Source organism: Ambystoma mexicanum, chromosome 3p (assembly GCF_040938575.1).
Source record: "Ambystoma mexicanum isolate Mex_15411 chromosome 3p, UKY_AmexF1_1, whole genome shotgun sequence".
NCBI classification, from domain to species: Eukaryota; Metazoa; Chordata; class Amphibia; order Caudata; family Ambystomatidae; genus Ambystoma; species Ambystoma mexicanum.
Genome location: NC_090925.1, coordinates 389,904,909 through 389,931,473, shown reverse-complemented (window position 1 = coordinate 389,931,473; position 26,565 = coordinate 389,904,909). Strand labels below are relative to the sequence as shown.

The 26,565-nt window shown below is 45.1% G+C and overlaps 1 protein-coding gene across 1 annotated transcript in view; it reads right to left on the bottom strand.

Annotated features, from left to right (window-relative positions):
• Positions 1 to 26,565, bottom strand: part of LOC138579901 (piezo-type mechanosensitive ion channel component 2-like) — a 2,232,767-nt gene that overhangs the window by 766,539 nt on the left and 1,439,663 nt on the right. The window contains exons 33-34 of the mRNA XM_069650129.1: positions 6,709 to 6,829; positions 5,861 to 5,938 (exon numbers count right to left, since the gene is read on the bottom strand). Of these exons, the coding sequence (XP_069506230.1) occupies positions 5,861 to 5,938; positions 6,709 to 6,829 (199 nt within the window). The remainder of the gene's footprint in view (positions 1 to 5,860; positions 5,939 to 6,708; positions 6,830 to 26,565) is intronic.

Here is a 26,565-nt window from a genome sequence, read left to right as displayed (position 1 = left end):
TTCTCAAGTATAGCATGACTTTGTTCCGTTTCAGATAACTATTTAGGCCTCTGACGTTCCATGTCAACAATTTTAGCTCCCCCATAATTCACTGGTATCCTGCCCTCTCCCCTCCGACCATCCCCGCTCATCCATGCCGTCCGGATATCTCATCCACAATACTACCTTAGTGCTCGCGATCAAACTCAAACTTCCCAACACTATATACACCCCAACTGTCCCCACACCCCCAACTCCCCCCTCCCATCCCCCCCACCCCAACTCCCCCCCCAACTGTTGCCCAGCTCCATCCCTGGATCTCAGGCCCCCCCACATCTAGTTCCGGCTGTTACACCCAGAGCCCAGTAGGGTAAAGTCGCCCTAACGGCCACTTAACTAAACAACACTAAACGGGGGTGAATGGACTAGCCCCGGAAGGCTCCCTTATAAGACAACAGTTCCAGTGCAAACAGTGTACTAACCACCCAGTTCCAGGCCCGACTTCCCCAGGCCATAGCAATAACTATAGTCAAGTCCCATAGTCTCCAGCTGCACCCTCTCCCGTCGTCAATCACTTATCTCTCATTTCCACCTTTATCCGCCTGGACCTCCGGCTCCTGGGGGCTGCCCTGCATGTCCAGCCACCCCATGGCTTCCTCGGGCGACTCGAAAAACAAGGATCTGTTGTTGTGGATCACATTCAATTTGGCGGGGTAGAGGAGCATATATTTCTTTCCCGCCTCTCTCAGTCTTCTTTTGGCCGCCCCAAAGTTCATCCGACTCCTTTGCACCATCATGGTGTAGTCTGGGTAGGCCGTTATAGTTGCCTCCCCTCTCTTGATGGTTCCCCCTTTGCGGAAATGCTCCAAAATCCTCTCACGGTCTCGGTAATTAAGGATTTTGGCTATCATAGGCCTGGGCGGACCGCCCGGTGGAGGCCTCCTGGCCAATGCCCTATGCGCTCGCTCCACCGCAAATCCCTGCGACAGCGCACCCCCGGTGATCTCTTGGAGCAGCATATTCTCAATAAACTCTGTGGGGTTATGACCCTCCAATCCTTCCGGAATGCCCACAATACGGATATTATTCCTCCGGGCGCGCCCTTCTGCTTCTTCGGCTCTGTTCTCCAGGTTGCGCACTTTCTGCGCCAAGACATGCAGGTCGGCCTTGTGTGAGGCACAATCCGCCGTGTTGGCGCTCCCCTCCTTTTCTAGGCTCTCCGTGCGCTCCGATAGGGTCTTCACATCCTGTCGAAGTAGATTCACCTCCTCCCGAACCTCTCCCACTTTGAGGTCGAGTACTGTTTTCAGGTCCGCCACCACCATTTCAAGCTTGGCCTCCCAGGCGGTTTTCAGGTCAGCTTTCAGTTCAGCGATCGCGACTAGCACATCCTGGTTTGGACTGGCGGTGGCCATGCCACATACGGATGGCTTCTCCTTACTCCGAGCACTCTCTGGGCCCGTCGGTGTCTTAGTAAACTCATCCAACGTGGGCTGTTTCACTCTCTGTCTGATGGGCTTGTTCGACATCCCGCAGCCACTGTATGCCGTGGGCCCGTTCACTCCCACCTCACCACCACCAAGGGGGAGAGAGGCCTACTTTCCGCCCCCAATGGAGCGTGTTCTTCTTCACGCCTCAAGTGTCCCTTTGTAGCAGTCTCTCCCACCACTCATCCGGGTTTCAGATGCTAGCGATGTCAGTGCAGAGGGGATTGTTACAATGTAGTTGCCCATGTAACCACTGTGAAGCTTTCCACTTGTGTAGTCCTGATCATGCATTCGGATCAAGTCGTGGCCCGGGAGCTTCCCTCTCGCCCCTGAGCTGCTTTTGAACACCCGCCTCTGCGGGCTGAGGGACTCACATGCGACTTAGCGGCTCCAGCGCTGCAGTCCGCCGTCTCCAGTGCCCGCTCCGGCCCCGCGCACGCCGTCCGCCCCCGAGAAATGCAGGGCACCTCGTTGTTTTCGTTGCGAGGTCCGCCTCGCCCGCCAGCACGATTGGGCCCTAGTGCCGGCCGCTCACCTTCACGGGCCCACACCGGGCGACGGAGGCCACCGGAGACACGGCAACGCACCCCAGAGGTGCGCGGATGTCCCACACGGCCCGCCCCGCGGTCGTCCGCACACAGAGCGCTTTCCTCAGTTTATGGCCCTTTGTTCGGCGCGGCCGCCATTTTGTCGATGCCAGTCCGCAGCTCCGGGGACTTCGCACGCTCAGATCTACCGTTCCCTGGGTTGCTCGAATCCCGTATTATTAGCAATTAGTCCACATGCCTTCATGAGTAAATGCCTGCGTTCCTGGCGTAGGAAGGTCAGCACAAGTGCACTTTTTCCAAGGATAGATGAAGGATCTCCGGGAGCTCTTCCGAGAGCACGTCTCCTCACATGGCCATCAAGCCACGCCCCCCGGACTTCCTTCTAGTTAGGTGGCCTATGATGTCGAACTAGGTCTAACGATTACTTGCACTGCCCGTTTTCCACCCCATCTAGGGGGTCTGCATATTTCGTGCTTCTAACTCTTTAGACCCCTTGGTCTTGTATATATATTGTAGTGCTTGTGATGTGTTGGTTTATTGGAGTTTTGCCGTGATTCGTTACTATGGTCGATGTTACAAAGGCCTTGTCATAAATGTGTCTATATTTTTAATATAACACCTGTCTGGAGTAATTTGTAAGCGTCCTTGCTTTGTGTGCTCATTGCGGGCTTTCAGTCACCCTCACCCCTCTTGAGACCTAGTCTTGACCGCCGCCATCACTACCCTGAATGGTCTGGCTTGTCCAGAGGTTACCCTGTTCCAAGAAACTAGGCTGGTCTTCTGAACCTCTGCCCCTCCAGGACAGAGCTCAGAAATCCTTCTGAACTGTTTTCCAGGAAAGTCAGCCGGAGGAAGGTTTACTGCGCTGGTGTTGCAAGCAGCAGGAGTTGACAAGCGAGGAGGGAGACCAGACAGGAACCGAAGAGCCTAAGTGACATGCTCCCAGCCAGCAAGCAGGCTGCAGTGGGAACAGTGAGACACGAGCGACTCTGAAGCCGCAAACGAAGACCGGTAAGCGCAGAGAAGGAGATTGGACACTGTGGTGCTTCAGGGCGAATGCCACATACCGTTGACACATCAAGGGAGCTCAAACAAAGGAGCTGAGACATTAAGAACTGCTGAGAAAGGGTCACTGACCCAGTGTATGAAAATTATAATTAACTGGATGCAAGAGAAGGTGATTAATGATGAGAAGTGTAAATCTGGGATTTGCACCCAAATACTGAAACACCAGAAAAAGCCTTGGCAGGAGAGTAAATGAGGCAATGGAGGAAAAGGGGAAATGTCCCCGACATGTGAATTATTGAACTGAGTGTAAAAAAGCCCTGGCAGGAGAGTAAACCAGGCATTGGAGAAAAGGGGATGAGTCTTTCACATGTGAACTGAAGGTGAAAATTTCAAAGGGAAGAACCATCCATTGACTTGACTTGTGGACATTGAGAAAGTCTCAAAGGGAAGAATCATATACCTTTGGAGTGTGAACATTGTTGAACTGTAAACTGAAGGAAACTCCATGGAAGGGTGTCAGGGCTGGCCGGAATAGGTGGGCTGGTAGTTGGAATATGCCTGTTGCGGTTCATAGAATTGGAGGGTGTTTCTTTAAGAATAAACATTGCAGGCTTCCCAAGCTAAGATGGTGGAATGCTGGGCTTATCTGATTGGTTGGGAGGACAATGGCCTGGGTGCTTGGCTGGTGGGCAGGGTTCTATAACTGCCTTTCATCCAAAGAAGTTCAGAGACAAGTTATGTAATTTATAGTTCCTTAATTAAAGGCCTTATTCAGAGTCCAGAGAATTCAATCAAGAAGTAAGAAGATGCTGATAGCACAGAAAGTCATTGCCTAGAAGATCACAGGTGGGAGCGTTTCATTTTAAAGATAAAAATGAAAGGACACTTCAAAGGTAAGTTATCATTCCTTTCAGAAGTTATGAGAAGTGAAATTCTGCATATTTAGTTGAAGTACACTGAAGTAAAGGTAATGCTATCAACTAGAGACACGTTGAACTGTATCCTGTTACTTAAAAAAAGTTAATAAGTTTATGTAAATGCTTTCATAAGCGTATGCATCCAAAAGCCTTCTTCATAGGTAGCAGCACTGGAGGCAGTGTGAGTTATAGCTGTAGTGATTCACAATAGTTCTTTCTCAGCAAACATACTGACAGAGTTGCCAACGTAAGCTAAATTAATTGCTGAACATTTGTGTGGAAGCCACTGAGATCAGTACAGCGTAGCTTCCAAACAAGACTGGGCGGGACATTGGTTCGCAAAGGAAAGCTTTCGGTTTGAGCGTGAGTTCGTATTTAAAAGTCGCGTTCCCTAATGCGCGGGACTAACTGACTGATTCCAGCGCAAGATCATTTGTAAATATTGCTCGGTGAGGTGTCACATGTTTTTGTCCCTTCATGCGCAGTGAATTTAATTAGTGTAAGTTAAAGGTGAAAGGAAGCATGGAAGTTTCACAGTTTATGTGCGTGTGTTTAAGTTTCTTGAAGCGCGGTGAAAGTCATACGCGCGTGTAAAAGGTAATATGAAGCGCAGTAGTTTCACGACTAAGCGTGTGTTTTCAAAAGTCAGTGAAGCGCGGTGAGCAACAAACGCGGATTGACATTTTGTTTGCAAGCACGGGTACTAACAAGGCGCGTGTCATTTCCTGATGATAAAAGTGGAGTACAAGACAGTACGTGATAGTGAGGAAAATAGAACCTCTAACATACGTTAACTCACAGTTAGGGAGGCAACATGCTGAGCCTTCAGTAGGGAACTGCAGCAAGTGTTTTTGATTTACTGATGTTGCAACTTAAGCATTACAGAGTTCATAGCAGTAGAAAGAGGACTATGTTCACAGCTCGGAAAGCACAAGTCCCTCATTTCTATCCTCAGTTCAAGTAGAATTCCACAGTCATTTGTAAATAGATGCTATTCAAGGAGCAGTAAAGAGAGCGAGAAGAAAATAGTCTACAGGCAGCAAAAGCACGAGTTCTAAAGACATAATTTCCAGGCAACAAGAGCAAGTATTTTCAGAGAAGATAAAGGAGTGCAGAAACTGATCATTTGGTAGTAGTTAATCTTTTGACAAAATATTGTTGTAGTACAATAATCAGTCTTTTCTGAGAATACTCAACTGTCATTATTCAGAGAATATTCAATGTGACAATACCACTCCTCTAAGCAAAGAGCTGAGGCAGAGCAGGTAATGAGTTGTAAATACGGTTGTTACTCAAATGCATATGTTCTTCTCAGCATATATGTAACCAGGCCCATTTGTTTTCCCTACAGATACCACAGACGGGCCAGAGAGTTGAGAGTGTGCTGTATCTCGTTTATTATTTTATCCACTACCCCTTTCCCTTCCTTTGGGTTCTCGACTCAGCTGTGAACATATGGTTGGGCAGGGAACTCCTGGTGAGGGTCTGTGGGATCAGCATCAGCTCCTGCGGATTCCAGCAAGCCAGTCCTGACAAAGGGTGCCCCCCCTCAAGAGTGTGGAGTACATTAAAGTGAGATTGAAAAGCCAGAGAAATCTTGGGGAAGCTAAGGACCCTTTCTGGCGTAACCTTATTGGTTTTCTGTTCTGCACTTCAAGAACTTTGTGTTTGGAACTTTGGAAATAAGCTGCAGGTGTTCAGCTAAAATACATCCCCATTTCCATGTTATATTGAGTTTAGTGACACAGACGTTACTTAGTTTAGATGAGGCAGGGAGGCCCCTCTTAGAGTTAGGGATAAATAGGATTTCCCCCAAACACCTCTTTTATTTTATTAATAAAGGTCTTTAACCCACACGAAGGCTGCCACTGTATTCGAGTCTTACTCTTGATCCCTTACAGCACATTTGTGTATAGCTTACCTGGCTCTTCCACATCTTCTCCTTCTGAACTCATCACCTCATTCTCATCATCTTTGCTGGATTCAACGTCCAGGGTTCCTAATAATTTAAGGAGGACACAAATATACATAGCTGATAAGCAAGGATTTATGGAGGACCAAACCACATTCCAGACGTTCTGCTTCTCATTCTGTTCTTCAACTGATATTATAGTTTGGGAGAACTCCAGTGATAGGTCAACATAGGTACAATATATTTTTTTTAAATAGAACAGCTCTACCTTTGTCTCCCAGACTATTCATAAAACTGTACATAAAATGAAGCCGGGTAGAGCTCCATAGATAGAAAACATACATTGTGACTGTAGATAAGGGCTTCCAAATCCCCCCATTCCCTTGCCCAATGCAATGTTTAAACCTGTCTGCTTCAACCTTTTCTTTTTTAGTTGTGAGTGGTAGCATGGATTTGCTGATGGGGAGGGAATACTGATTACACTATCATAAATCAGATAAGTTTATGTTGTGTTCTTAAGAAAAGACACCTTGCAAAGATATTTGGTTAGGCGCTGCCCTTCTTTGGCTTTGAACAGCACTTATTATTACAAGACATTGAGCAATCATGTGCAGTATGACATGAGCAGGTAACTGATTTGTCTTAAAACATTCAAGTGTTAAAAAACAAAATAAAAGAGCAATGGATGTTTTATCCTAGTAACAAAAAAAACTTTGCAAAAAATCGGGTGCTTTGAGTAGATCACAAAATGTGATCTGTCTGAAAAGCTTCTGCCATGCAAAGGATGCAGTAAATGATTCACAATGAAGAAATCTGAAACGTTCTATTTCACTGAACATGTTAGTTGGGCTTCTTACCTTCTGTTTGCTGCTTCTCTTTTTCCTCCTTTTTTATCTGCTCCTTTTTTATTATGCTTTCATCGTCCCTTCGAATTTTCAGAGCTGATTTTGAGCTTATGGTCCAAGCTTCGTATGCAAGCTGATGAACAAGTAAGATTCATATTTATTTGTCAAACAAGGACGTAACATCAGCTTTCGGCACCAGAAGCTAGTATTTTGGACACATTTCAGAATGTTTCATCCGCAGTTCCAGGTTGAGGATACACATATGCACACACACACCCTTTCCTGGTAGATAACCTGATAAAATTAGCTCCTAATGTTCGTGCACCATGGACTAACTTTATAAAAGCGTTAGAATTCCTTAAGGTAATCATTACATGAAGCAAGATCTTTTGTGGCACTATGAGGCCTAGTCATAATTTACCAATTCCCATATATGTATCCATGCATGGTCATGGGGGTTACTGGTAATCTCTGGGTGTGGGTGAAGGTTACAAACCTTTTGAGTCTGATTACTGAAATTCATATTAGGGAATGTATGTGGTTAGGATTGAAAAAGGAATATCCCACCTGGGAATTTGGGATGCAAAATGACCAAGTACATCTTGGAAAGGTCAAATGGAATTCAAGCCAGTGGGTGTCTATAATTCTGGATCATCACTAGGAATTATGATTGGTCATCTAGAACTTAAAAGGCCCCTTCAACTTGAATTGAATTTACCACGGAATTCCTGTAAACTTGAAGAATTCCACTGAAAATGCCAATTTGTTTGCAACTTAAAAATGTACTGCAAGCCGATGAACACTCAGAAACATGAACCATTGTTTAAAATTCAAATGGTTAAATTAGAAACTCTACTGCCCAATCTGTTTTTAATACAAGTTCAGTAACATTTGGATTTCTGATGTGCCATTTGCAATACAGAATAATCAATATGAATGACAAATCAGAATTCTGGTTGTGATGTCTGAAAATATTGCCATGTATGAGAGTAGCAAAAAGAGCCAATATCAAGCAAACTGGTATCAGAAGTGACCGAATAACATCATCTCTTCCACAAAAATTTTACAGAGGCAGATTTCAGTGATGGTGTAGTGCAATTAGTGGTTGAAAATGTTACTACTACAAGTATGGTATCAATAACAAGTGTAATTTTGCACCCTGCATGGTATAGAGATGCTATGGTGTGAATCATTTGTTTATCTTATGTGCTTAAACCGTTTGCGGACAACAGTACATTGTACTCTTATATTATTGTAAAGTTAAATTAATAAAATAATTTGATATAGTAATTATATAATTTGTTAAACACACAAACACACATGTATACATTATGCAATGACTCTATTATAGTGGTTATAATATGCTACTTTAAAATATCTCTCTATATATTATATATATATTTACAACAGCACTTTCCCTCTCCTTATGAAATCTGAAAGAAGCTCAGCACTAAACTCTACAACGGATGAACGGCTCAATATATGTGGTATGAGTTCCACAAGCATGACATCATCTACATGTGCTGGTATAAATATAAAAGACATAATTGTGCACTTTCGTGTAATGCACATACACATTCACAAATACATCAATATACAGCCGTACACAAGTGTTGAAAAGCAAAGTGAGTATTTTATGGTGTGAAAAGCAGAACACAACTTGCAGATATACAATTTGAGCATGTAATGATTGAATAATAGATGGATAATTTTCATCTGTTCCTTTCCATTTCTATCATACACCCCTTGTGGTGAAATAATACAGCAGTATTCTTTCCTCAAATTCATTACAAAGCTCACTAATATATAAATATACTCATAACCCCCCAGTTGGCTGTTCATTGATCAGCCTTATTGTGTAAATCAAAATCATTCTTATCCTCTAAATGGGGAAGATGATGATGTGACTAGCCATTGGTCACCTCATTTTTATATCCCTTTCATTCAATCTGAAAAGACATGCAGTTCTTCATCTAAATTGTGGTAGAATCACCTTGTTGCATCCAAATTCACAATGTAACTTGACTGTAGTTGCCAACTGTAGGCAGATAAAGTACTTGTTCTATGTTGAAAGAAATGACTATAGTCATGTGTCTCTGTCATGCATTTCTAGAAAATGAGAGAACCTTCGCTCCTCTACTTCCAATTCTCTCAGGGTCAGTCGTTTTTTTGAAGAAACGAGCTGGGGGTAGATCTCTGTCTTCGGTTGGGGCCTCCCTCTGGAACAGCCTCCCTGTCACTCTGAAACTTGAGGAGAACCATCTCTGGTTCCGGAAGCACCTCAAGACCTTCCTCTTTGCTTCTGCCTTGGCTCCTCCTCTCACCTGCTAATTTGCTCTGTCTTGGCACTGTGCACCTGGCTTACCCTGTGACTTTCGGGCTTAGGTACCTGCTCATCCTGCCACCCACCGGCACTGTCTCCTGGTGATCCCTTGCACCGGGGTCTGTATCTGTAATCATACCCCCCGTTTCTGCACTCATCAAACACACCCCGTCTGTTGCCTTATACCTAGCACTTGCCATTTGCTGACTGCACTATCACAGTCTATTGCTTTTACTATTTACTTATTTATCTATTTATTTATCTGTATTGCTTTGCTCAGCACTTTCCGCCCTGCCCTCCCATGCACTGTCCCCTTTCCCCTCTCCCATGCACTTGTGCGTTCTCAATGTCACTGGGCCTAGTAAGATCATTGTTTTTTTGTACTCCCTTGTTGCCCTCCCTTGCCTCGTCACGCTCTGAAACACATGTGTACGAGCGCGATATAAATAAAATATCAATATCAATGCACAGAGCAATCTGCGGACCTTATCTCACTGTGAGAAGCACTTCAAAGCTGCCAGAATGCTTTAAGATACAAGTTGGAAAGACAGGACTGCACGCCCTCTTTTTATGATCAGTGAAGTGATGGACCACATTTATCTGTGTTTCACCATGGCTTTGTCTATGATGTTTATCAGGGTTTTCCTACGTGGGAAAATAACTAGTTGACTGCCAGCAGGATGAGTGCTATTTATTTATTTATTATTTATCTGTATTCCTTTGCTCAGCAATTTCCACTTCTCCCCCTCCCTTGCACATTCCCCTTTCCCTCTCCCATGCTCTTGCACCTTCTCAACGGCACTGTTGATCATTCAGGATTACCTACTGGAGGCTGCGAAAAGAGGGAAGGCTACAGCATTGCTGATGCTGGACCTGTCCACGGCCTTTGACATGGTAGACCACCAGATTGCACTCCAACGCATAAGTGAAGTGGGGAGAGCTTTGGAATTAGTGACACAATGGTTCAGCTCTTTTCTAAAGGATAGAACGCAACAGGCACCTTTAGGAGGTTTTCTCTCAGAGATAATTTGGTTGAAATGCGCAGTCCCTCAGGGATCGTCACTGTCTCCATTGATTTTTAATTTTTATTTTCGTACAGTATTCAATATCTCAAGGAGACATGGGCTGCGAATCCACTCCTACGCAGACGATACCCAAATTTACATTGAGATCGATAATTTGGAAGATGAGAGAAATTAAGAGATGGATGGCAGGTAACCAATTGCAGTTAAACACAGCAAAAACAGAACTTATATTGTTCGGCCCCAAAGGGAAATTGTCTCAAGAGAAACAAACCTTCCCTCCTTGGATATTAGGGGAAGAACTGTGTTATTCTAAGAAAGTTAGAAACCTTGGGTGTCTTTGGCAAGAGAATTTAGGTGGTGAAGGACAGGTGGGTGCTAAAGTGAAGGCAGTCTACCACTCATTACGAGTATTGAGAAATGTACTTCCTTTCATTCCAAAAGACGACCAGTCAATAGTGGTAGGTGCACTAACCAACTCACACCTGGGCTATTGTAATAGCCTCCTAGCAGGGCTGCCTAGCAATCAGATTAACAGATCACAGAAGGCACAAAATGCAGCAGTCAGGCTCACTGGGCATTTGGGGAGACAGGAACACGTCTCTGCCCTACGTAGATCTCTGCATTGGCTGAAGGTTGAAGACCGTATTAAATTTAAGGTGGCATGCTTGATGTTCAGATGCATTAATGGCTTGGCACCTGGATATCTTGCAACCAAAGTCTGTGCCTATCACCCAACAAGAGAGCTACATTCCGAAGATAAACTCTTGATGTGTGTACCTCGATTAAAAAGGTATACAAAGGAGACAGGAGGTTTGCTGTGTTTGGGACAAAGATCTGTAACCAGCTAGCCCTGGACCTTCGAGCCTGTCCATCGCTCGAAATCTTTAGGAAGAGATTAAAAACCTACTAAATAAAACTTGCCCCTGCATCTGCGCCCAAATGCAGTTTAGTCTGATTGTTGCGTGTGAAAAATACAAAAATCAAAATCAATCAAATCTCAACGTCATTTGGGCTAGTAAGATCGTTGTTTTATACTCCCTTGTTCCCCTCCCTTGCCTCGTCGCGCTCAGAAACACTTGTGAACGAGCGTGATACAAAGAAAATATCAATCAATCAATCAATCAATGCTAAGCCATCAGATAAATGTAATCTTGATTAGCTGTTACTGTCAAGTATTTGTAAAAGGAGGATTTTCCTTGTTGGCATGACTGCAAAACCAAAAATGTACTAAAGACAATGAGGCATATGTCATAGGCTTCGCAGGTTGGGCTTCATTGTGAACAAGGAAATTCCAGCAATGGTGCTGGCCCCAGTGATGGACATTTTAAAATGTGCCATAAAGACACTGAAGTCCCAGTGGACTTCATCCAAAGGAAAAGCTCCTTCCGATTAAAAGGGAGATAAGGTTCCACCTTCTGGTAGACTCCTTCTCACTCTCAACACTGGCAAGGATCATAAGCCTTATGGCTTCTTGAATTCAGGCAATTTTCTAAGCCTACCTCCCCTACAGGTATTTGTAAAGACTGAAGAATTCAGTTTGTGGGTATCAAGTATTAAGATTGAATCCCAAGGAGCTGCTGAATCCCACAGACCCCCTTGGTTTTCCTGCCTGCAACTGCTCTAACTCCCATCTGCATTTTCAAAAGGGGAATTGGACAAGATTAGCAACACCAGAACTCTCACTCTTCAATTTATTATCCTCATGTTCTTCATAAATCTGTGAAACAAAAAGATAAACCGTTAGTGGATTATTCTCTTTCAGTTCCTCGGCTAACTTGATCCTCCCCAGATCCTGATAATGCCTGGTCTTCGCTACCAAACAAACTGTAGGAGGGGTGTAGCTCAGGCTTGAATGCCAGCTGGAAATGTGTCCCTGGAGTGTCACTGATCTTGTGGTAAGCAGCCTAACCATAAACTGACCCTATACTATTTCCAGCTTCTTCAAAATCTTCAACAGATACTTCACCCTTAGTGTGCAAAGAATACTGTCTCCCTCCCTGGAGAACGATCATGGTAAAGCTTGTGTTTTTTCTTTCTCCAAGTACTTGGTCTTAGCCTACTCTGTGGAGAATTGGCAATGTGCATGATTATTGGTGATGCTGCACAACACAGAAAGACACAAGGATATGAGAGCAAACTGCTGCTGATGCAAGTCAGGCCGTGCTCTAATAGAACACTGCTCGCATACAGAGCCCACAACTCCAGGGCCCTGTTGCTGTTCTAGTACTTACTGCAGCATAATCTTACCTGCTGGTGACGAGCGAAGAGCTTCTGGATGTGCAACAGAAGAAGCAAAGTATACAGAGCTTCTGATCAATTCTGACTTCCCTGAACATACACTGCTCATGCAAGAAGGTTCTTTCCTCTATGTAACAGGCGACTGAAAACTGAGGAGTGTACACTGAAGGAACTTTGCTACCTCGCTATTCTTCCACTAACTACCCTTGAAGGTATTTTTTTCTCTATTACTCTGGTCTGAATGTACACACTGTTGTCAGTGGTCGAAGTGTACGAAAAGAAGTAGTGGAGCTATGTTCCCTGCTAGCCTGCACCACTCCCCACAAACCCAATCACCACAGCACCTCCCACGCATAATACAAGCCCCCAAACACATGCACCTACTGTTTAAGGGAACGTTCAGTGCAATGCACTGAAAGTGCAAGTTTCAACTTCTTCCTACACTGTTATTTTCAAACAAAACCGTTCCGGAACTGTTCCTTTTTGAAATAAAAGTATAGGAGCAGTAAAACTTAATTTAAAAAAGTAAAGGAGCACCACTCCCAGCCGCTCCCGCTCACTTCGACCACTGACTGTTGTATATATTTTTCCCCCCAAAAAAGGAAAGCAAACTATTAGAATGTAACTTGTAACAAATTACTCAAACCACTGAAAACCTGGGAGAGAAGAAAAGGCAGAACCCACCAAAAACAAACAGTTGCACCAGTTGAACAGCTAAAAGTGCAACAGAGGTTCTTAGGTAGAATCAAATGCTTCTTCGACTTCTGGAGGCCCTCGGAGTGTCCTAAGAAAGATGATCCAGGGTACAGTACCTACCGGCTCAGCATACTAGATGAAATGCTCATATACAATGTCCTTCAAGTTCTATACTGTAAGACTGAGAGTTCCAAAACAATCAGCATCCCAGTCCCTTCCCTCCATCTTGGAAAGAGACCGACTCATGATTAAATGTTAGTTAAACACTTGACTCATCCATCCCCCCAACCTAGATCCCCCACTAAGGTTCCAACTAAAACAGTTTTCCTTACCATGATATGATATGATATAAGTCAGGTATAACGTGCCTGTACACAAGTGTTTCTAGGCACGACAAGACAAGGGTGGGAAGACAGAGGGAGGACAATACAAACAATCTTACTAAGCCTTGAGACATTCAGATTGTGCAAGTGTGACAGCACCAAAGTGCATGGGGGAGGCAGAGGGGTAAGTGCCAGGGAGAGGGAAGAGGGCAAGTGCGATCAGGGCAGCAATGCTCTGAGTAAGTGCAAGGAGGCACAGGACTGTAGGGGTAACTGTTTACAGCCCCTAAGTGCACAGAGGTCTGGAGGATGTGCAGGGGAGACTGATTATGGAGGAGCCTGGTACCCATTATGCTTAGAGGGTAGCCAGGCAACCAGTCGGTGGAGCAGACAGGTAGGTCAGCAGGGGAGGCAGAGAAAGAAAGCAGAGCGGAATAGGAAGGTCTTGAGCTGCTTACGGAACTTCAGGTGGTTTGGCTCAGGTTTGAGAGGGGTATGGAGGCCATTACAGAGGGAGGCACCTGGAGAAGAGAGACCCTCTCTGCCTTGTGAAGCGTCTGACCCTCAGAGAGTTGGAGGTAGCTGACCAAAGGCCTCGAGAAGGAAGGTATTTTGTAAGAGAGAGCTGGATGTAGTGCAGGCCACGGACCCAGAAAGCCTTGTGGAATATGCAGATGGTCTTGAACTTTATCCTTGCAGCCACGGGGAGCCAGTGGAGAGATGTCAGTGCTGGAGAGATATGGTCCCTGGACATGAGGCTAAGGATAAGTCTTGCAGTCCTGTTCTGGAATAGTTGCAGAGGGCAGAGAGTAGAAGAAGGCAAATTGAGAAAGAGGCTGTTGCAGTAGTCCAGCCTAGAGAGAAACCGGGCTCTGGAGACAGGGAAAGTGAGAAAAGGAAGAATACCTCTGAGGATTTATAGCTGGTAGTGGGACTTCTTAGTGAGGTCTGAGATGTGAGGGGAGAAGGAGAGAGTGGAGTTGAAGATGACACCAAGGCTTTTTGCCTCATAGGAAGGCTAAGTAACAGGGCCAAGGAGGGGGCGGCCAGAGTGAAAAGGGGAAAGCGGGAGCAGGGGTCCCAATGAGAAGGATCTCAGTATTACTGGCATTAAGGCAGAGATCGTTGGAGGAGCCCCAAACCTGGATTGTGGTAAGACAGTCAGGAATGAGCGAGAGAGAAGAGGAGGCTGAGGGGAGCCTGAAAGAGAGCTGGGTGTCATCCATGTAATGAAGGTTAGAGGAGAAAGTAGAGATCAGATGGGCCAAAGGGGCCAAGTAGACAATAATGAGCCGACGAGAGAAGGTAGAGCCCTGGGGGACACCACACGTGGAGAGGGAAGTGGTGGAGAGAAAAGACGCAACTGGGACCTGGGAGGGCCGGTCCGAGAGGATGGAGGTCAACAACTCCAAGGCCTGATCCGTGATGCCCAGGTACTCACAGAGTCGATTGATCAGGATGGCCTGATTGACCGTGTCAAAGGCAGAGGAAAGGTCAAGGAGGATGAGGACAGAAGGAAGGCTGGAGTCAAGATTAGAGAGCAGATCTTCATGGGTGTTCAGGAGAGAAGTTTCCATGACTCTGGCTGCTCTGAAGCCAGACTGATGGTCACAAAGACTACCAGCAGATTCAGTTTGTAGAGTAAGCTGCGAGAAGGTCAGCATTTACAGGAATTTGTCCAGGAAAGGTGTGTTAGAGATCAGGCAATAGTTTGCGAGGCAGCCAGGATAGGCAGCAGGCTTTTAAAGGAGGAGGTGCACAAGGGAGTGCTGTCAGGAACTGGAGATTGTGGAAGCGCTGGAGGCTATGATCAGTGTGCGCTCCAGTCCTCACCCAAGATGGCCGCCGTACCTTTAAGAGGCTGGCTCCTCCCACAAGCCGGTGCGTTGTATCTGTTTGTCAACGCTCGGTTCGTGTGTTGGAGTTTCTTCTGTGGATCCTTCCGTGCCTACAGCGAACTTACTTACCGCCTTGAATCCTGCCCTAGTCACCCTCCTCCTTCCTGCCCGTGCCTCTTTTGTTTGTTTGCTCTGTTTTGCTCCCCGCCTTATGTTCTTCATCTTACTACTCCCGGTGTCTCGGCGCCGCCTGTTCTGTGCCTTTAGTTTGTCCTTCTTTGCTCCTGTTCCTTTCGTTACTCAGCCTCTCCTTTAATATTTTATTTTGAACTGTGGGCGCCGGTATTTCTTACTTCTATCGGTGCTGCCTTGCCTTTCACTTGTTGGGTCCCTGTTGCTCTGACTACACCCTGGGAACCTTTTTGCTCTTGCTTATTTAGACTAGATCCGTATACATTTCTATTTCCTTTCGGTCAGCCTTTCATAAACCGTTCAGGATATTCTTTTTGTCCTAAACCTATTTATATCCATCTTCTATCTCTTATCACGTGGTGTTGCCTTTTCACCTTATATCATTTACTCTTATCAGCATTCAATTTGGAGAACTTCTGGTGTTCTATTCCATTTATACTCCCTACAGTCTGGACAATTGTGGAATCAGACATCTATTCAACCAGCATTCCTTTTTGGTGTGGAACAAACAATGCCTTCCTTGTCGATTGAGAGGAACCGACTGTCCCCCATCTGAGCCCATCCGGAAACAGGGTTTTTTCTGCATTCGTACTTTTTCCCTGGAAATTAGGACTGGCCCTCTGGGGATCCCCGAGGTCAGAGTTACATCTCTGCCAAGGTGGCCTCCGGAGGGGCCAGACCCTACCTACACGATAAGAAGGTCCGAACTCCAAAGGACAAGACTCCCTCAAGGAGAAGGGATCAGAAGAAGCCAGAGGCCAACCCTAAAGAATCCTTCCCAGAAGAATCAGGTGAGGAGTTGGGGAGGAAGCCTCAGTTCTTGACAAGTGCTTGAGGAGAGAGGGGAAGGATCCTGTGGTGAAAGAGTGATTGCAGAAATCGGCCAAGGCTGGAGCGATGGTTTCAATGTCGTCCTTGATGGTTATGGAGGAGCAGGGGAGCACCTGTTTGGATGACACTTTCATAGATCGGACTTGTCTACAAACCTCGTCAGGTGTTGTCAGGGAGAAAGAGGAGAAAGGAGGAGGAGAAGGAGAGGCGGCCAGAAAGGGTATGAGGAGAGGTAAAAGGAGAGGAAGAGGAGAACGAGAACAGGATGACCTGAGTTTTAGTGGTGAAGTGAGCAGGTAGGGCGGTACAGAGAGCCTGGGAGGGAGAGCTGGAGACTGCGGCAGGATTGGCTAGTTCTTTGCAGATTTTTAAGAGTTTGGCCGTGTTGTTAGAGGCCGCATACACACAGGCTTGGATGTGGACTTTCTTCTTGGACAGGGCAGAGAGTCTGTATTACCTTTGGAGCAGGCAGCAGACCAGTTTGTCAAAGGATGTGCTCAAAGCCCACCACCATCTGGAAACAAAACAACCTCGCACCTTATCATTAATTACAAACTGACCACTTCTTGGCCTCAGAAACCTGACAGTTGGGAGGGCACTGACATGGGAACGACATGCCTTTAAGCCTGACTCTGGGGAGCAGAAAGTCTGGTAGTTTGTCAACCTAGAGGCTTAGAATGGTAAAGCCATTTTGGTTTCTTGTCAGATTTCGGAGTAGAGACAGATACAATCCAGGAGGCCTGTGGCAAATATCACAGTCATACCTTGATGGGGTGTGACTGATCTTTTCACAAGAGGTTGTGGCACGTCAACTTCCAAGGGCTCAGAGCAGGTGACTTTTCTATCACAATTCTGGCCAGGGAGGCGTGAAACTGTTCAATCCTTCTCAGAGTGGACAACTTTCCAGCTGTCTAGTACATCAATAAGCTGGGAGACCGCCGAACTAAGACACACACTAGGAATGCAGTGGACTCTGGTGATTCTGTAGAATGTATGGGGCTGTTTTTGTGTCGACTTCTTTGCATCGAGCTTGTAAACCAGATGCCAGTCTTCTTCAGTCTGCACCCTAAGATGAAAGCCATGGATGAACTTTATCAGTGGTGGGGGTATGCTTCCCCGGTCATGATGATTCTGAGAGCTCATTATTAGGGCAAGACACTCTTCCTGATCCCAATTTGGACTTGCCAAGCGTGGTTTATGAGCTCCCCGGAACTGGAGGCAGAATTTCCATGCATGCTGCTGGTGTACCTCAACTTCCTTGTGTCAGGTTGCCTGAATGATTTCCACGGTCTTGGTGAAATTATAGCCTTTTAAAAAGGGCTATGCTCTTGGTGAGGGGACAATGGGCACCAGACAACAGGAAGCAAAACAGTTTGTTCTGGACCACTTGGTTTCAATGGTTCCTGGCAAGAGGTGTGGATACCTATACTGTCTCTATGCAATCAGTAGCAAACTTCCTTACCTCACTTTTATTGAGAGGTTGTGTTGCAGAATGATCAATGCATAATGGTCAAAGATTGCAGCGAGCCATTACTTAGTGCCTGGTGTGTCTGTGTTGTGCAACACAATGGTTTGCAGATTCATTCAGTGAATCAGACCTAGGCACAATACGTATAACTACACTTGGTGTGGTTCTGTGTATGCTCTACTATTGGCATCCCATTTACATCCTGCATTACTCGAGCAGTTCACTACAGTAGAGACACTCTTATCTCTAGCCTCCTTTCGGAGGGTTTCGGACATGCACATACAGGACCTGGTGGTACTCAATTCCTGCTCACTCACAGGATGGACAATATCTTTAACAGTTATTTTCTATCTGAGGTTTGATCACTACCCCAAGCTGTGTGTGGTGTGGTTTCTGGCAAGCTACTTATTACTTTTAGGAGCCTATGAGCACTTGTATCATTGTCCACCCTGGTTAGGTGGATGAATGATTTAATGAGGAAGGCAAGAATGAATTTGTCTTTCTTTGGTGCCCACTCTGCAAGAGGAGTGATGGTGCCCAAAGCATGCAAGCAGGGCGAGTCTGGAAGACAGTCCATCATTCTCCACTTTTTTCCTGAAACCGCTCGGAGCACACTTCTAGTCAGCTCAGGCATCTGCTTTTAGGATGCCTATGATAGGTGTCTCTATGTCGTGCCTTAAAATAATATTTTACTAGCTAGTGTTACTAGAAAATCAGCATTCTATTAAAGACATGGAGCGAAATATTGTTCCTATGAGTTTTTTCTCATGGAACCCTTCAATTCTCCAAATGTTTGCTCCATGCAAGCAGCATGTGTTTTCATTCTTTCACAGTGTTAGTGGTAAACAATAAGCAGGGCGTATCATTGTTTTATCAAAGCAAAATACTTTGTTGTACTTCACTTCGACAAAACAAATTCATGGGGTTGTATACATATAGGTATTAAGGAATAAGGGCTATGGGGGTGGGAATGGTGGGAGGGTGAAAGGGGAGGCATGGGAAAACCCCCATTTAAATAAAACCAATGAGTTATTTTGTGGAAGTGAAGTACCACCAAGTATTTCACTTCAATAAAACAACATTGAACCCCAAACAGTTCATCACCTGGGCTGGTCTGGGGTGAGTTGCCAACTTTCACTTGTTCCCAACAAAGTCCAACCTGTGACGCCTTCATAATTCGCCTCTGTGTTTTACCTTTGACTTTCAGCATGTATGTCATTAAACCAATGTGCGTTAGTCAACTGGACACTGCACAGTTTAATACATACAACAAATGCCATGTGATATGCTTCTGTATCCATCATATTCTTTTCATTTCACCAAGTCCAAAAAACATATTTTTGACTTCTGCCTTGCAGGTCTTACATTTAGCCCATGTACAGAACCCAATGCTTTCTTGCCTCAACCAATTTGTATTCTCTACTGCAGATGACTGGAAGTTTGGGGCCAACTTGCCTTTCAGGGAAGGGGCTTTGATAATGTTTTCTGATATGATATTTTATTTATATAGCGCCCATACACAAGTGTTTCAAGGCGCGACGAGGCAAGGGAGGGGGTACAAGAGACGACAAAACAACAATCTTACTAGGCCCAGTGACATTGAGAACGCGCAAGTGCAGGGCAAAGGGAAGGGGAAAGTGCTAGGGGCAGGGGTGGAGAGGAAAGTGCACAACACAGGATCAAGACAACAAAATGTAGTGTGGCCATCGGGTGGCAGGTGCATGACTTAAGTGCAGAGACCGGGTGTAAAATAAGTGCAGGTGAGGGGACTATAGGGTTGCAGATACAGACCCAAGTGCAAGGATTGCCAGAGGCAGTGCGGGTACGTTGTAGGGTGGGCAAGAGATCTTGGCCCGAAGTCCAATGTAAGAACAGACAGAGATCAGCAGGGTAGAGGAAGAGAGAAGGCAGAAGCAGAGAGGAACGTCTTGAGGTGCTTCCAGAATCAGAGATGGTTCTCCTCAAGTTTCAGAAAGGCAAGAAGGCTGTTCCAGGGGAGTCCCCAAGCCGAAGAAAAAGATCTACTGCCAACTCGTTGCTTGGAGAAGCGACTGACCAGGAGGGAGTTGGAGGTGGAGTAGCGAAGTGCTCGAGTCAGACGGTATTCACAAAGAGAGAGTTGGAGGTATTGAGGACCCAGGCCCCAGAAGATCTTGTGGACAATACAGAGGGTCTTGAACTTAATCAGAGATCGTTGGTGGCACACCACTTCTGCATAGCAGAAGGACAGTCACAGATGAGAGTAGAAGAGGTGGCAGAGGGGAGCCTGAAAACGAGCTGAGTGTCATCCGCATAGCTCTGAAAGTTGGAGCAGAGAGCGGCAATGTGGTGGGCAAGAGGTGCCAGGTATTGGTTGAAAAGCCAGGGAGAGAGGTTAGACCCCTAGGGAACACCACAGGTAGAGAGTAAGATAGACGAAAGGAAGGACCCAACTTGGACCTGGGAGGGTCGGTCAGAGCGGAAAGCGGTCAGCCAGGCCAGGGCCTGATCAGTGATACCCAGGTTATCACAGAGACGATTTAGAAGGATGACATGGTTGACTGTATCAAAGGCAGAAGAGAGATCGAGTACGATGAGGACAGAGGTGAGGTTAGAACCGGGGTTAGAGAGCAGGTCTTCACAGATGTTCAGGAGAGCAGTTTACGTGCTTCTGGCTGCTCTGAAACCAGACTGATGGTAATGGAGACAACCAACAGATTCAGTGTGAAGATGGCCAGCTTTTCCAGGAGTTTGCCGGGAAGGAGGGGTCGGCAGAGGGTTTCTTGAGAAGAGGGTGCACAAGAGAGTGCTTCAGGGGTGACGGGAAGGCTCCAGTGGCGAAGGAGTGGTTGCAGAAGTCAGCCAGGGCAGGAGCAAGGGTGTCAATGTGGTCCTTAATGCTTTTGGAAGAACAGGGAAGGACCTGTTTTGACGAGCCTTTCATAGATTGGATTTGTTTAGAAATCTTGCTGGGGGAGAACAGAGGAAAGGCAGAGAAAGAGGGAGGAGAGGTGGCAACAGGGGGGGTGGATGTAAAGGAGAGAGTAGAGGGAGGAGGAGGAGAGGACGAGAGGGTGGGCAGGATGTTCTGTGCTTTAGAAATTAAATGAGAAGCCAGGTAGAGACTGCAGTAGGATTGGCATCTACTTGTAGATTTTAAAGAGTTCAGCCGAGTTGTTTGATTATGCAGAGATGCGGCCTTGGAAGTGTGCTCTCTTCTTGGTGCGGACAACAAGCCTATACTGCCTTTGGAGCAGGCGGCAGGCCAGTTTGTCAGAGAATGCACAAGAAACTTGCCATTTCCTCTCAGCCACCCTACACTTGCGTTTAAGGGTGACAAGGTCAGAGTGGTACCAGGAGTTGCACTTGGCTTTGGGCTTCAAGCAGATTCTCATGACAGGGGCAAGAACATCAGAACATCAAGAGTATCAGAGATAGAAGAGTTGAGCATGGAAAGGGCTGTGACAGGATGTGAGTCAGCCAGAGGAGGAGGACGGGGAGAGAAAGTGGTGGCGAAGGCCTCAATGGACACACGCTTATGATATGATATGATTGGTTATTTATAACGCGCTTAATACCCAGAGGTTTCTAAGCGCAGACCGGGGGTTCAAACCTGTGTTGCTCCGTGTCGTCTCGCTTTCAAGGCGAGCACGTTGCCACTGAGCTATCCTCCCGAGGCAGGATCATGAGTCGATGACCGAGAAGGTGGGTGGCAGTGCTGAAGTTGGCTTGACCTGAGGGGTAGAGAGGGAGAGATGGGAGGAAATGAGAGAGTGATCACTCCAGGAGAGAGGAGTGGTGAGAGGGATACAGAGGGGGAGGTCTGAGGAAGAGATCAGAACATCAAGGGTGTGCCCTGCAGAGTGAGTCGGGCCAGAGGGAAGAATATAGAGAGAGAGAAAATCGCAGAGGTCTCGAAAGAGAACAGAGGAGGGACAGGAAGCATCCAGGTGAAAGTTGAGGTCACCAAGGAGGAGGAGTTGAGTGGTAGTGGCCAGGAGGGAGGAGGAGAGATCAGCCCACTCGGAGAGAAAAGAGGTAGTCTGACTGGGTGGCCGATAGAGAGTAGCAATGGGGAAAGAGTGACCAGGAGAGAGGGAAAGCCTACATACAAGGCATTCGAAGGAGGAGTAGGCCTGCACAGCAATCACAGAGGTAGGAATCCACTCATGGAAGATCAAGGCTATTCCACCACCTGGATGGTTGGTTCTGGGCGCAGAGAGAATCTTATAGCCGTCAGGGAGGAGAGTGTCAAACTCATGATAGAAATGGCCGTGAACCATTACTCGGTGGGACCGAGGACATCGAGGTCGAGTTCTTCCAGGAGGCAGCAGATGTCTGAGGAGTGTTTGACAGCCGAGCAGGAGTGGCTATATGGAGAAGATTGCCACCCTTGAAAGACTTCCGGCGAGGGGAACAAATCAGAGTTACGCCCTGCGGAGGTGTAGAAGGAGCCCGAGGGGGGCGGCAGAGGAAGGAGGAGAAAACAAGGTAGCTGAGGAGGAGACAGAGGGCGGGGGCAAGGAAGCCAGAAAGGAGAGAGAGGGCACAGCAGGAGCAGGAAGGAAGTGGATGAGGCGCGGGAAGCATCTGTCAAAGATCAAAGAGGAGAAGGTTGGCTGGAAGGCCTTTGACCAGGACAATGCCATTTTGGTAGACATTAATGATTACCTTAGAAGAGTGGAAGGGGTCCTGGAGGGCCTCCCATTGGGTGCCACTATTAAAGGATGAAGAAGAGAAGGGAGGGAGCACAGAGACCATAAGGAGAGTCCAAAGGTCCGGCGAAGGAACGACAAAGAGGATGTTGGTGAGGGTCTGTCTGAAGGAAGTGCTGGTGTAGGTGTCAGTGATAGGGAGACCAGGGTTAGAGACCAGGATATCCTTTTTGAACTTCTTCCTACCAGTCTTAGTGAGAAGGGTAGGATAGTCCATGGAGAAGCAGTTTGAGAAAATAGGAAAAACGGAAAGCGCCATAGGTGAAGTATAAGAGGGGAAGAAGAGAGAGAGGAGTGGATGGGTGGGTGTTGGACGGGGGCGGAGACAAGAGCAGCAGGACATTGTAGCACAATGTAGTCACTGGGTGCAGGCACAGGGCAAACCTAGATGCAAAATATTAGCAAATGGTGAGAAACACAGCTAGATGCAAAATATTAGCAAATGGTGCTAAACACAGCTAGATGCAAAATATTAGAAGATGGTGAAAACACAGCTAGAGGCTAAATATTAGCAAATGGTAAGAAACACAGCTAGATGCAAAATATTAGCAAATGGTGAAAACACAGCTAGTTGCAGAATATTAGCAAATGGTGAAAAACGCAGCTAGATGCAAAATATTAACAGATGGTGAGAAACATAGTACAGCCACAGGCAATAAGAGTGGGATTCCAGGAGACATGGAAGAGGGTTGGAAAGTCAGAGGGGTAAGAATATGTCTAGGTAGAGGCCACTCAAGCATGGTCGATGAAGTGAGAATGTCACGATAGTTTATGCTTCACTGAGGAGTGGTGAGGGAGCGCCATCAGCAAAGCGCTCGTGAGGGGTGCAGGAAGGCGTCACTAAACAAACCGGCCTTGGACAGGGGGCAGACAGGGCATTAGGAAGTGGGCCTTTGATGAGGGGGCCGTCTAAAGCCTGCCGGTCCCCAATAAGCCAATTTAGCTTCCCCAAGGCCCAATCTGCATGCAGGGAGGCAGAAATCCAAAACACAGCCTTTACAAGTAAGAAAAGGCAGCAGCCATCATGGAAATGCCACAAGATGGCAAGAAAAGGCCAAGGGATAAGGACTTCCCAGCACCCAAAGCCCCAAATTGCATGGGCACAGAAAAACAATGCAGGGCAGCGCAGCGAAAAAAAGCATTGTATTTAAAGCATTTTTTTCTTTCTTTTTTTCACCTTTTTCCAAATAAAGGTTTTTGCTTCTGTTACACGTTTCTTTTCTGTGTGGCTTGTTTACTAAAGTGTGTAATAAAATAATTAATTCAAACAATTTATTTTAATTTGCAGTAAATTATTATATGTCAATTTGCCCTGTGCACAGAAGACTCCCAAAGTGTGGAGTTAGCAGTATTCGTTAGCTTCTAAAATTATATGCCATAGGCACAGCCAAGAACAGATGATATTTCATTTTTACATTCCCCTGTACCTTCTCTGGATTGAGCATAACATTCCTCTAGTAATTCTGATGATTTAGCTTCCTGATTTACTTCTAAATGGGCTCACATTAGATCTTCACTTAATATCTGTGTAGCAGATTCAGTACCATCCACTTCCTATAGTCCCACCGGGAATCATTGCCTCTCTTCATTTTCTTTGATTGAAGAATCTGAGGTTAATCACTTATCACGCACTCTAATGCTACTCCAGATCCTTTACCTGCTTCTTTGATTCAGAATGCTTTTGCTGCTCTTCCTTTCTTTTGGTCTGCCTCTTTAAGGTATCATCACTTCAATGCTGTACGTTTCCGGATGTCTTTAAAAAGGCCACAGTTAACAATTTGCTAAAAAAAACTAGCCCTGATTCTGCAGATTTCTCTATTGTCATCCCATTTCCCTCTTGTATTATTGTTCTAAACATTTAGAAAAGCTTGTTCACACACAACTCTTAAGTTAATTTGTAATGTTTGCTCTCTCCCTTTCATTTGTATATTTGTCCTGTTCAATCAACTGAGACTGCTCTCTTAGCTGTCTCATATTCTATACTCAAGACTAGTCATTGGAAACTTTAATCTACTTTGGTTTTGTTGGATCTTGGCGCCACCTTTAACACTGTTCAATATTTTACCTTACACCATTGTATTCCTCGTATGGGGCTCATTGGATCTGTTCTTCAATGGTTTTCATCGTGTATTCATAGGTTTTCCAAATGGGTGTGCTGAAAAGGTCAAAAGTCATTTTCTCAATTACTTCTGTATTGGGTCCCACAGTACTCAGCCCTAGGGCCTCTTCATTTTACATTATACACCTTTGAACTTCTATTTTTTTGGATTTTGGCTTTGAAGCCCACTTTTAGGCAGATGACACACAGATGTTGTTTTATTTTCCTTCTTTTACTGATGATCTTCGTCAGCGGTTGTGTGTCTGTCTATACGCCAACAGTCATGGATGGCCTCACATTTCCTTTGTATGAATAAAAAAAAGATGTTTTTCCAGCATCCGCTTCAATGTCTCTTCTGCTTCTATTTTCTTTCCAAACCTATTACTGCCTGTCTTAAAATCTGCTCACAATTTAGGCTTTATTTTTGACAATAACCTTTTTTGTTACTATCACATTTTAACAGTAGTCTAAGGTTGACATTTACAATTGTATATTATTTGTAAGATTTGTCATCTACTCACATTTTCTGCCACCAAACTATTGATGCAATCACTGGTTCCATCCAGACTTAATTATTGTTATCCTCTTCATACTGTGTTGCCCCATTGTGCTTTAGCTCCTCTTCATTGAGTCTTGGATTCTGCCGTTCGTAATACTTGCTGTCCGAATTCTTCTTCTTCTGCGTCTCATTTTTTAATGCAGCCTCGATGGCTTTCCATCCCTTTACGATTTGAGTTTCACATCTTGTGCATTGTTTTTAAATGTGTCCATGCTTTGCCCCTTATTATCTTTGTGATCTTATGTCTCTTTATGAACCATCTTGTCTACTTCATTCCGCATCTATGTTTCTTTTTTCATCTCATAGCCTACCCTGTGCTACTTTTTATTTTCATCCTTTTCCACTTTTAGTTCCTAAATTGTTGAATTCTATTCCTGTTGATATTCATTTGTATTCTACTGTTTCCTTATTTAACATCGCTTAAAGGATGATCTATTTGTCACTGGTTCTTCAAATGAACTCACAAGCTTGAATCTATTTGTAGATCTTCTTGGATCAAACATGGTCACACTTTATTTTTTATAGTTAATGGGGAATTCCTGATTGTGGTTTGTACTGCTTGTTGTAGCTGGTGTAAAATGCTTTGCTTTTTGCTATAAAAAATAATAAATAAAAATAAATATTATAAAATGAGACAGTTTTGTTGACATTATATGGAGCCAAAAACTATGGTCGGAGAGCAATCAAAAATAGAAGGTCTCTTTTGGCAAAAAGTCACTTCTGTGAAACCAGTACTCTGTATTATGTATACAGAGAAAAATAGATGTATGTAATAACAAATAGTGTGCGTCTAAATTGGTTGTACAGGCTAAGGATTGCTTTTCAGGTGGCAGGATGTCCCACTTGCAAAGCAGGACAATGTATTGATTTGAATCAACAAATGGGTAAAGTTAAGAAGAGTTTGATTAATATTTGGACAGCTTTCATGGAGTTAACCAGTTTCATTTTCATAAGACTAGAAATCTTGAGAAGATCTAGTCATTTAGTCATTTTACAATCAAGGTATGCTTAGGAGCTCTAATTAAAATGCATGAAGTCTAAAGGGGGTGAGTAGTGCCGACAGACCTTGCCAGGGTTTAAGCATAGGGACTTTTGAAAGATAATACGAAGTGAAATATAATTCAACGGTATTGCTGGCGGATTGAATCACCCCCATATACAAAAAATGGGCATGTATAACATCTGTCAGATTGCACCTTTAAAATATACATTATTGGGGTGTTCTGCCTATTCGGTGAAAAGGGAAAAGAGTTTGGAAATTATATTACTTAGGCCCACATACATTAATACAAAAGAAACCTGGAACTGGATTACCTGTGCCTGTTTGAATTTTGACTGATAGAAAGTAATTTGAGCAAGTGTTGTTGAAGCTGTTTCATTGATGGCCTGGAATGGGTGGTTTATAAAGAATTTTAAATGGTTATTAATAATGGTATCAGTTTCAATGGGCAAAATAAAAGATACAATGGTACTAAGAACAGGATTCTGCAAGGTATTTTATAAAAGCAATATAATATACAGTAGATGAAGTTTGTTTGAATGTATGCTGCAGTAAAAATGGAAAAGCATTTACGTGAAGTCAAT